Below are 11,591 nucleotides of genomic sequence, written 5' to 3'. Positions count from 1 at the left end.
GTAGGAGTAGAGTTTGGGGGATGACATACTAGCGAATTGAGGCGGGACACACACGGCGCGCACCCCCTATGGCCCGAGTAACGTGAGACCAAGGTAGGAGTAGAATTTGGGGGATGACATACTAGGGAATTGAGGCGGGTCCCACACCTCGCGCACCCCCTATGGCCCGAGTATAGCGAGTCCAAGGTGGGAATAGAGTTTGGGGGATGACATACTAGCGAATTGAGGCGGGATGCACACGACGCGCACCCCTTATGGCCCGAGTAACGTGAGTCCAAGGTGGGAGTAGGGTTGGGGGGATGACTTGCTAGCGAATTGAGGCGGGACACACATGGCGCGCAACCCCTATGGCCCGAGTAACGTGAGTCCAAGGTGGGAGTAGAGTTTGGGGGATGACATACTAGCGAATTGAGGCGGGACGCACACGGCGCGCACCACTTATGGCCCGAGTAACGTGAGTCCAAGGTGGGAGTAGAGTTTGGGGGATGACTTGCTAGCGAATTGAGGCGGGACACACACGGCGCACAACCCCTATGGCCCGAGTATCACGAGTCCAAGGTGGGAGTAGAGTTTGGTTGATGACATACTAGCGAATTGAGGCGGGACACACACGGCGCGCACACCCTATTTCCTGAGTAACGTGAGTCCAGGGTGGGAGTAGAGCTTGGGGGATGACATACTAGCGAATTGAGGCGGGATGCACACGGGGCGCACCCCCTATGGCCCGAGTAACGTGAGACCAAGGTGGGAGTAGAGTTTGGTTGTTGACATACTAGCGAATTGAGGCGGGATGCACACGGCGCGCACCCTCTATGGACCGAGTAACGTGAGTCCAAGGTGGGAGTAGAGTTTGGGGGATGACTTGCTAGCGAATTGAGGCGGGACACACACCTCGCGCACCCCCTAAGGCCCGAGTATTGCGAGTCCAAGGTGGGAGTAAAGTTTGGGGGATGACATACTAGCGAATTGAGGCGGGACACACACGGCGCGCACCCCCTATGGCCCGAGTAACGTGAGTCCAAGGTGGGAATAGAGTTTGGGGGATGACATACTAGCGAATTGAGGCGGGACACACACGGCGCGCACCCTCTATGGCCTGAGTAACGTGAGTCCAAGGTGGGAGTAGAGTTTGGGGGATGACATACTAGCGAATTGAGGCGGGACACACACGGCGCGCACCCCCTATGGCCCGAGTATCGCGGGTCCAAGGTGGGAGTAGAGTTTGGGGGATGACATACTAGCGAATTGAGGCGGGACACACACGGCGCGCACCCTCTATGGCCCGAGTAATGTGAGGCCAAGGTGGGAGTAGAGTTTGGGGGATGACTTGCTAGCGAATTGAGGCGGGACACACACGGCGCGCAACCCCCTATGGCCCGAGTAACGTGAGTCCAATGTGGGAGTAGAGTTTGGGGAGATAACATTCTGGCGAATTTTGGCGGGACGTTCCAGGCGCGTTCCCCCTATTGCCCCAGTAGCGTTAATCCCAGGTTTGAGTAGATTTGGGATGATTACATACTAGCAAACTCAGGCTGGACGTACTCAGCGCGCGCCCCATGTGGCCCAAGTAACATGAGTCTCAGGTGAGAGAGGCGATAAGGCACAACACACGAATCAATTGGGGAGTGGATGGACACGGTGTTTTTTTTTATTATCGCCTTTAAACACAAAATAATTGGTCGGTTTTGCTAGCACAATTCATAAAGCAGTTGCAAACAAGTCATTTACGTAATCATAAGATATGTCTGTATTTCAATTGTAATTGTGGCTTGAACATGTTTATGGAACGATGTGTTTGTATGTGTATGTAATTTGTATACTACGCGCGTGCCCTAAAATACAAATAAATTCAAGTATCAGGTAGAAGTATAGTTTTGAGGCAACAGGGAGGTGGGAGTAGCCATTTTACTTATGAATACAGAATCAATGTTGCTACAATGAACTAAAATCTCGTGATATTTGCTTCTTTTTCTCTGTGTATCTTCGCAAATTCATATTTTATACCAAATAATTTTCTTTTGATCCGCCGAATAATGTATCATGCAGAAAGAAAATGTGTAAAAAACCCTTGTAAATAGTATAATTACGAATATGCCAACTTATTGGGTTGACTGTTAAAGATGCACTTTCACAGATTAAACGTTCTGACAACTTTTTTTTTTTGGTCTTGGAACGAGACAATTTTTGCGAAAATCCATGGAAACCGGTTATATAAGACTGCTGACAAAAACTCAGATCGTAGACTTTCATATTTCCGTTCAAAAAATTGATGTTTTATGCATTTTTCTTAAACCGTTAGTAACGGGTTAAGCCATAAAACATGGAAATATGAAAATCTACGATCAGAGTTTTTGTAAGCAATCTTATATCATTGGTTTGCAAATATTTACGCAAAATCTTGCTCTTTCCAAGACAAAAAATAAAAAAGCTAAAAATGGTTTATCTGTGAGAGTACAGCTTTAAGAATCTGGTTTCAAGTACTACGTAAACTATTCTCTGTAAAACCGTGAGGTATTCACATGTACTTCATGTCCGCAAATGAATATCAAAAATATTTAAAGGCACCTTCTCTGTTTTGACGAACTTGTTTGTATTAACGAAATAAGTAATGAACTACTGAATGCATTAGGATTCTTCAACACTTCTTATTAAACTTCCGACTTAAAGCGAAGCAAGTATGTTCAAATCTTAAGAGACCTACAGAACATGGAAATATATATTTAAATGTCATCAACTTTCGCCCGAATGTTTACAAAGTTTTAAATTGTCATTAATTGTAGTTAAATTGTATTTACATGTATATGTTTCAATTGTGACAGTAGTGTAGTGCATGGATACAGTTTCGTCTGCAGACCAAGACGAACGCGATTCGCTCCCTACTACCGGTGCAGCATTTGTTATTATTGTTTTTTAGCCTGTAATTTCCTTTTATTTTAAAAAAAAAATATAAAATATATAAATATAAATTTAATTTACGTTACCACATATAACATTGAAATATTTCAGTTATATTTGATATTTGATTTTATTAACATTACAGCGTATATGTGCCTTTAAGAACGAGCATGCGCAAAGGAGGACATCAATTTACTTCCTTATTGGTTTCAATGATCAACAAACATCAAGGTAACTAAAATTTGTATTTCTTTAATTGTGTGTTTTATTCAGTTAACGGCACACCATTGCTAGCTTCTATGGGTTTTTCTTAAAAAGAAAACATGTTTAAAACGTCATTAAAGGACTTCTGAATGTGGATTTCGGTCATTACATGTACTTTCGTTTTAGACAAACAAAATGTTATATTCGTTTTGGCTGCTCTTAGCTGGTTTACTGATTTATTAATATCTCGTGAACTTTCTAATTCGTAATTATAGATGGAAGTATCTGGAAAAAGGCGTGACCCTGACCTTAACAAGGGCTCCGATGACACAACTGTCTTCTGTCAGCCGTGTGAAGAGGAAGGCAAACGCTCTGTAGCCCAGGGATTCTGTCAGACCTGCCAAGAGTACATGTGTGATCCCTGTATCAAGGCCCATAAGAAATTCAAGGTGTCCAGGAACCACATTATGTTGTCCAAAGATAAGATGCCATCCTTCTACCCGTCCACTAAGCAGTCTGACATCGGTGTTACTGAATATTGTAAAACACATCCGAATGAGATGATCAAGTTTTACTGTCCGACCCACAGCGACCTTGGTTGTGGTGACTGTGTAGTCATCGGTCATCGCACGTGCAAAGTCGACTACATTGCTGATGTGTCTAAGGATTTCACCAATGAAAGGGAATTCAGGGAGCTGGAACCATCTATTAAACGAGCGGAATATCTTCTATCTGGGTACATAAGTAAAGTAAAGGAGCTTTTTGACGAGGTCGAACACCAGTCTAAGGATGAGATCGACAGACTGAGAAAGTTCCGTGCAGAAATCAACACCTACCTGGACCGACGCGAGAAAGAGTTGCTCGGCGACATCGAGAAAATGAAGACCGAGGATGAAAGCGTGCTGACTGAACTGAAGACTGATTGTGAGTTGGCAAAATGCGGACTTGTGGCCACTAGGACAGAACTGACTTCCGGTACCGACTCGGTGAACCAGCGGTACGTGACGGCAAGGAGAGCTCAGAAGGAACTACGGGAGATTCATAACAAGATGGAAAAGATGGCTGGTCGGATGAAGGCCCGGAAGTATCGATTTGTTGAAGACGCGGACACGAAACGGCTGCTGGGATCGAAAATGGGCCTTGGAACACTGAACATGGCAGGAGAGCTTGGTAGGAATAGTATGCTTAATTATTACTATCTCCCAATAAGTTAGACTTAGTGTAGTATGTTGTGTTCTTGTTAAGAATGGTCATAAAAGGTAATTGCTAAAATTATGAAATACAGTTTCATACTTTGGTTTAATGTTTTATTACAAGCTTATTGATCTTCATTAAGTATCTACTGGTCAATTGGGTAAACCAGTCTAGTTTCAAGTACACTGGAAATAAACAAAAGAGGGCCTTTGAACGAACAACAACGCTCGTCTGTTTTTCCGCATTCGCTATAACTCGTTAATTATAACAGTAATTGAACTTGTTTAATACATGCTTATTGTCTGTAGCACCATTGAGTACTAAGTTTCAGTTCGAAATACTATTTAAAAGACAATTATCACCGATTTCATTGAAGTGATGCGTTTATATATTCAAATTTGTCCATGGGGTAAGATTTGGACGCGTTTTTATGGCTATTGAGAAAATCAATATCTTTTGTAATGTTGAATCTTTACCGACCTTACCAAAATAGAAATACGACTGGGGACAAATCAATATTTGCATTATATGACAGGGGGCAAAATTGTTCAACCTCCAGACATGGGATTTAGCGTTTATATGCACATATTTGCACCTGGGGTAAATCTGGCCACGGTAGCAAAGTTGTCCCCGAGGTAAATCTCGTCACAAAACGTGGTTTAAAATAGCAAATTGTGCCTTAGGATCGTATTAAAAATAATGCTTGTTGGTACTTTTAAAGATCAGCAATAATTTAACTCAATAAACAAGCACCTTGACATGCTTAAACATTTGATTGATTTAACAGAGAAGATTTTAAGTTGAATATCATACGACTACAACGTTTTTACCATAGATGCATTTGACATCATTAAAAGTGTAATTTTGTTGATAAAAACTAACCTATTGTTCACAATATATCCAATTAGTGTATGTGTGTGCGTGCCTGCGTCGGTGCGCGCGCGCGTGTGTGCGTGCGTGCGTGCGTGCGTGCGTGCGTGCACGGACGCACGTGCGTGGGTGCATGTGTGGGGGATGGGTGTTTGCATGAGCGGATGCGTTTGTGCGCGCGCGCGTGTGCGAGAGTGCGTGTGTGTGTGTGTGTGTGTGCAGGTGCATGTGAGAGTGTGAGCAGGTGCGTATGAGAGTGCGTGCGGGTGAAGATGAGAGTGTGCGCGGGTGAGAGTGTGTGCAGGTGAGAGTGTGTGCGGGTGCAAGTGAGAGTGTGTGCGGTTGAGAGTGTGTGCGGGTGAGAGTGTGTGCAGATGAGAGTGTGTCCGGGTGCAGGTGAGAGTGTGTGCGGGTAGAGGTGAGAGTGTGGGTGGGTGCGGATGAGAGTGTGTGCGGTTGAGAGTGTGTTAGGGTGAGAGTGTGTGCGGGTGTGAGTAAGTGTGTGTGTGTGTGTGTGCGTGTGTGTGTGCGGGTGAGAGTGTGTGCGGGTGAGAGTATGTGCGGGTGAGAGTGTGTGCAGGTGAGAGTGTGTGCAGGTGAGAGTGTGTGCGGGTGAGAGTGTGTGCGGGTGCAGGTGAGAGTGTGTGCAGGTGAGAGTGTGTGCAGATGAGAGTGTGTGCGGGTGAGAGTGTGTGCGGGTGCAGGTGAGAGTGTGTGCGGGTTCGGGTGTGTGCGGGTGAGAGTGTGTGCGGGTGCCCGTGAGAGTGTGGGTGGGTGCGGGTGAGAGTGTGTGCGGGTGAGAGTGTGTGCAGGTGAAAGTGTGTGTAGGTGAGAGTGTGTGCGGTTGCGGGTAAAAATGTGTGTAGGTGCGGGGGAGAGTGTGTGTGTTTGCGGGTGAGAGGTTTTTGGGGTGCGGGTGAGAGTGGGTTCAGGTGAGAGTGTATGCGGGTGCGACGGTGTGCAGTAGCGGGTGCGAGTGAGATTGTGAGGGTGGGAGTGTGTGTGTGTGTGTGTGTGTGCGAGTGATATTGTGTATAGGTAACAGTGAGTGCAGGTGCGTGAGAGTGTGTGCGGGTGACGGTGAGAGTGGGTGCGGATCAGAGTGTGAGCGAGGGCGGATAAGAATGTTTGCGGGTGTGGGTGAGAGTTTGTCCGGTTGCGGATGAGAATGTGTGTAGGTGCGGGTGTGAGTGTATGCCAATGAGAGTGTATGCAGGTGCACCTGAGAGTGTGTGCAGGTTTGAGTTATTGTGTGTGGGGGTGAGAATGTGTGCGGGTGCAGGTGAGAGTGTGTGCGGTCACGGGGGAGAGTGTGTGCGGTTGCGGTTGAGAGTGTGTGCGGGTGCGGGTGAGAATTTGCCCTGGTATGAGTGTATGCAGATGAGAGTGTGTGCGGGTGCGAGTGAGAGTGTGAGCGGTTGCACATGAAAGAGTGCGCGAGTGATAGTGGAGTGGGTGCGAGTGTGAGCGGGTGTGAGTGAGGGGATGGGCGGGTTCAAGTGAGAGTTAGTGCAGGTGCAGATGAGAGTGTGTGCGGTTGCGGATGAGAGTGTGTGTGGCAGCGGGTGAGAATGTATGCAAGTGCGAGTGAGAGTGTGTGTGGGTGAGGTTGAGAGTATATGTGGGTGAGGTTGAGAGTTTGTTCGGATGCGGGTAAGACTGTTTGCGAGTTCGAGTGAGAGAGTGTGCGGTGCAGGTGTTTGCGGGTGCTAGTGTGTATGCGTGCAAGCAAGAGTGTGTGCAGGTGCAAGTGAGAGTGTATGCATGTTTAATTAAGAGTGTGTGCGGGTGCGGTTTAGATTGGGTGCGGGTGCGGGTGAGAGTTTGTGCAGATGCGAGTGAGATTTTGTGCGGGTGAGAATGAGAGTGTGTGCGGTTGCGGGTGAGAATGTGTGCAGGTGCGAGTGAGAGTTTGTGCAGATGCAAGTGAGATTTTGTGCTGGCGAGGATGAGAGTGTGTGTGGGTGCGGGTAAAAGTGTATGCAGGTGCGATTGGGAATGTGTGCGGGTGCCGGTGAGAGTTTGTGCGGGTGCGGGTGAGAGTGTGTGCGGATGAGAGTGTGCGGTTGAAGGTTAGCGTGTGTGCAGGTGCGAGTGTATGCGGATGCGGGTTTGAGTGTTTGTCGGGACGGATGTGAGTGTGTGCGAGTGAGAGTGTGTGCAGGTGCAAGTGATAGTGTGTGCAGGTTTGAGTAAGAGTGTTTGCAGGTTTGAGTTGAGTGAGTGCGGGTGCAGGTGTGAGTGTGTGCAGGTACGGGTGAGAGTTTGTGCGGTTACGGATGAGAGTATGTGCAGGTGCAAGTGAGAGTGTATGAGGATACGGGTGAGAGTGTGTTCGATGCGGCTAAGAGTTTATGCAGATGCGGGTGAGAGTGTGTGCGGGTGCGATTGAGAGTGTGCGGTTGCGGGTGAGAATGTATGCAGGTGGGAGTGAGGGTTTGTGCAGATGCGGGTGAAATTTTGTGCGGGTGATGATGAGAGTGTGTGCGGTTGCGAGTGAGAATGTGTGCAGGTGCGAGTGGGAGTTTGTGCAGATGCGATTGAGATTTTGTGCAGGTGAGGATGACAGTGTGGGCGGGTGCGGGTGAAAGTGTATGCGGGTGCGATTGGGAATGGGTGCGGGTGCCGGTGAGAGTTTGTGCGGGTGCGAGTAAGAGTGTGTGCGGGTGAGAGTGTGTGCGGATGAGAGCGTGCGGGTGAGGGTTAGCGTGTGTGCAGGTGCGAGTGTATGCGGGTGCGGGTTTGAGTGTTTGTCGGGGCGGATGTGAGTGTGTGCGAGTGAGAGTGTGTGCAGGTGCAAGTGATAGTGTGTGCAGGTTTGAGTTAGAGTGTATGCAGGTTAGAGTTGAGTGAGTGCGGGTGCAGGTGTGAGTGTGTGCAGGTACGGGTGAGAGTCTGTGCGGTTGCGGATGAGAGTGTGTGCAGATGCAAGTGAGGGTGTATGCGGATACGGGTGAGAGTGTGTTCGGTGCGGCTGAGAGTTTATGCAGGTGCGGGTGAGAGTGTGTGCAGGTGCACCGGTGTGCTTTAGCGAGTGTGTGCGGGTGCGAGTGAGAGTGTGCGGGTGCGAGTGAGAGTGTGTGCGAGTGAGAGTGTGTGCAGGTGCGAGTGAGAATGAGTGCAAGTGAGGGCTAGAACGTGTGATGGTAAGGGTTAGAGTGTCTGCGGGTGCAGGTGAGAGTTTGTGCGGGTGCAGGTGAGTGTTTGCGGGTACAGGTGAGGTTGTGTGCGGGTGCGGATGAGAGTATGTGTAGGGGCGAGTGAGAGTGTGTGCGGATACGGGTGAGAGTGTGGGCTGGTGCAGGTGAGAGTGTGTGCGAGTGCGGGTGAGAGTGTGTGCAGGTGCGGTGGCAACGGTGTGCGGCTGCGAGTGTGTAAGGATGCAAGTGAGATTGCGTGCGAGTGAGAGTGTGTACGTGCGCGAGTGAGAATGTGTGCGGGTGCGGTTGAGGATGAGGGTGTGTGCGAGTGAGGTCGAGTGGGTGGGGTAGAGAGTGTGTACAGGTGCGATAGTGTACGAGTGAGAGTGTGTGCGGGTGCGAGCGAGATTCTGTGCGGGTGCGTGTTAGGTTGAGTGCGAGTGAGGGTGAGCGTGTGCGAGTGAGAGTGTGTGCGGGTGAAAATGTGTGTAGGTGCTAATGAGGGTTTTTCGGGTTCGGTTGAGACTTTGCGCTTGTTCGAGTGAGTGAAGGTTAGTGTGTTCGGGTGCGGTTGAGATAGTGTGTAGGTGCGAGTGAGAGTGTGCCCTGGTGAGAGTGTGTGCGGTGCAGGTGATAGTGCGTGCGGTTGCGAATGAGAGTGTGTGCGGGTGCAAATGAGAGTATGGTCAGTTACGGGTGTGTGTGTGTGTGTGTGTGTGCAGGTGTGATTGTGCGGGTGTGTGCGGGTGCGGTACAGAATATGTGCAAGTGTGTGCTGGTGCGGTTGAGTTTGCGAAGGTGCGCCTGAGAGTATGTGCAGGTGCGAGTATGTGCGGGTGCGGGCTGGAGTGTGTGTGCAGGTGCCAGTTTGTTCAGGTGCGAGCGTGCGAGTGCTTGCGTCCATGCCTTTATGAAGTGAAGTCCAATTATGTTAAAAACAGCGTTTTAATTAGCCTGATGAATATGTATACAAGGACAACTGTACTCGATAAATAGTGTGTTTCGCTGACATAACGACATTTATAGTGATGGGAACATTGACATATTTCTTTGATTTTAACAACTTCTTTGTCCTTTTCAATGAAAAAAAGTACTCATTTCATATTATTTAATATTTTTATTAACGCTTTATATTTAAATTCTGAGTCTGCACACGAAAATTGTTGAAGCGAACATGTTTCTAAGTCGAAACCCTCATCATAACATGTATTTATAATTACTGTTTATTCCGTGGTGTCTGTCGTGTAGGTTTACCTTAAACAAACTGGCGATTGAAGTTGTGACTTTATACAAGTATTTACACTTACATTTATAAGATCAAAGTGACTAAAGATATACATGTAGTCCTTATTATTTTAGTTCCAGTTATTGACCTCGCTACTATGACGTGGAAGAAGGAAGCGGATATCCTGGTCAGAACGTCTCAGGACAAGGAAACCTGCTGGATCACGGGCTCATCCCTGCTCTCGCCTGGTTTCTTCCTCCTGGCTGACTGCGGTAACAACTGTGTCAAACTGGTAGACATCAGCACCTGCACCGTCACGTCCCGCCTCCAGCTACCAGGCCAGCCATGGGACGTGTGTGTGCTCCATGATGACCAGGCCGCCGTCACTTTACAGAATATTATTCAGCTGCTGTCTATAAAGGGAGGACAGTTATCGTGTGGAAAGGAAATTAAAGTATCATCTAGTTGTTGTGGTATTGCGTTTAACAACAATAGATTATACGTTTCGTATATGCCAAACCCGCGTGTTGAAGTGATGACATTGGATGGGCATATCATAAGTACATTCCAAACAGATGATAGAAGACAACTTTTCAAAGAACCATATTACCTGACTGTGTCAGCTTCAACACCGCCGACCCTTCACGTGTCTGACAACGATGCCCACACCGTCCTCCAGCTGACCCTTGACGGGAAGGTCCTGCGGGAGTACCAAGATATTCGGCTCATCAATCCCGGGGCCGTGGTGAAGGTAGGGCCCGGCCAGCTGCTCGTGTGTGGATATGCCAACCACAACGTGATGCTGCTAACGGAGAGGGACGGCAAGATGGCGGAAATACTGGGAAAGAAGAACGGACTGACCTACCCCTGCTTCGTGTCCTTCTGTCCTCACACACGTGCCATAGTTGTCGGAATGGGCAGTAATGACTCACTGAAAGTCTTTAATGCAAATTGACACCTTTTCTTTATCAGTCGTGATTTTGCTCTCTCTGGCGGAAATTACCATGTATTCAATGCTTTTTGAGCAAGTGAATAGTAATAGCAATCATATTTAATGTTCAACATACGCTTATTTATTCGTTGTAACCGAGTTCTATCAAACTGAATGAACATTGCTAATTATATAAATCAAGAATGGAAATACTAAAATAATGTTGTATCAGTCTCAGAAGTTTTGTAATTAGTCAGAAAAGCCATTGATGCTTTATGACAGTCATGTATCTAATAAATATTAAGCGTATTTTGCAGTTTTATTTTGCAAAACACTAGGATAACGAATTAGTGTAAATTTTGTAATACTATTAATTTAAACACTTATTAAATCATATTTTGGTGTTTACTACTTTTGTTTTTTTATGTTCTTTATATTGATCTTTGATTTTACAAAATGATCATTAACTTATATAAAAATAATTATTTAAACAGATGTATACTTTTTATGGTTTTGAAGGTAAAATAAAGTGTTTGACTTTCAGTAAAGAAAAATTTAGTAGGTTTTCATATCATTATCATATGAAGAATATTTAAAATGGAAATTTCCGCGTGAATATTCCATAGGAATAGTACAAATAAAAAATCTCTTAAAAATGACAAACATGTCTTTAGATCTCAATTTATCTTCTTTGGACGTTTGCCTACTGAATGTTATTGTATTGTTATTGACAATGCATGTAACCTGTCTTAATTTAGACATAGAATGAAAATAACCGTATATTTCTTACAAGGGAATCTTGGGTGTAATTACTTTTACAACAATTTTGTAGTATTGTGCAACTTGATTTCTGTATTAACCTTTAACTAATAAATGTATTTAAAACTTTCAGCCATCTTCTTATGGGTTTATGTATCTCAATTATTGATTTTTGAATTTTGATTATAATCTGCAACAAAACCCAACCAGCTTTCTATTATTTGCATGTATGTAGTTAACATGCGGTGATAAACCTTTTTTAATTGTTTCAATTTCAATGAGCTATTTACAAGTCATATATCCACTAAGTTCAACTGCATTATTTCCAAAACCTATATAATTATTATCCCACTATGATGCCACTCGGTCACAA

The 11,591-nt window shown here is 46.1% G+C and overlaps 1 protein-coding gene across 1 annotated transcript; it reads left to right on the top strand.

Annotated features, from left to right (window-relative positions):
* The first annotated feature begins 3,077 nt into the window (after nucleotides 1–3,077).
* Nucleotides 3,078–11,350, top strand: LOC128213007 (uncharacterized). The gene is made up of 3 exons (XM_052918462.1): nucleotides 3,078–3,126; nucleotides 3,375–4,269; nucleotides 9,663–11,350. Exons 2-3 carry the CDS (start codon nucleotides 3,375–3,377, stop codon nucleotides 10,481–10,483), a joined length of 1,716 nt encoding a protein of 571 aa, XP_052774422.1. The 5' UTR covers nucleotides 3,078–3,126; the 3' UTR covers nucleotides 10,484–11,350.
* The last annotated feature ends 241 nt before the right edge of the window (nucleotides 11,351–11,591 follow it).

The sequence above is a fragment of the Mya arenaria genome, chromosome 13, assembly GCF_026914265.1.
Source record: "Mya arenaria isolate MELC-2E11 chromosome 13, ASM2691426v1".
In the NCBI taxonomy this organism is placed as follows: domain Eukaryota; kingdom Metazoa; phylum Mollusca; class Bivalvia; order Myida; family Myidae; genus Mya; species Mya arenaria.
This window is presented reverse-complemented; position numbering and strand designations above follow the sequence as displayed.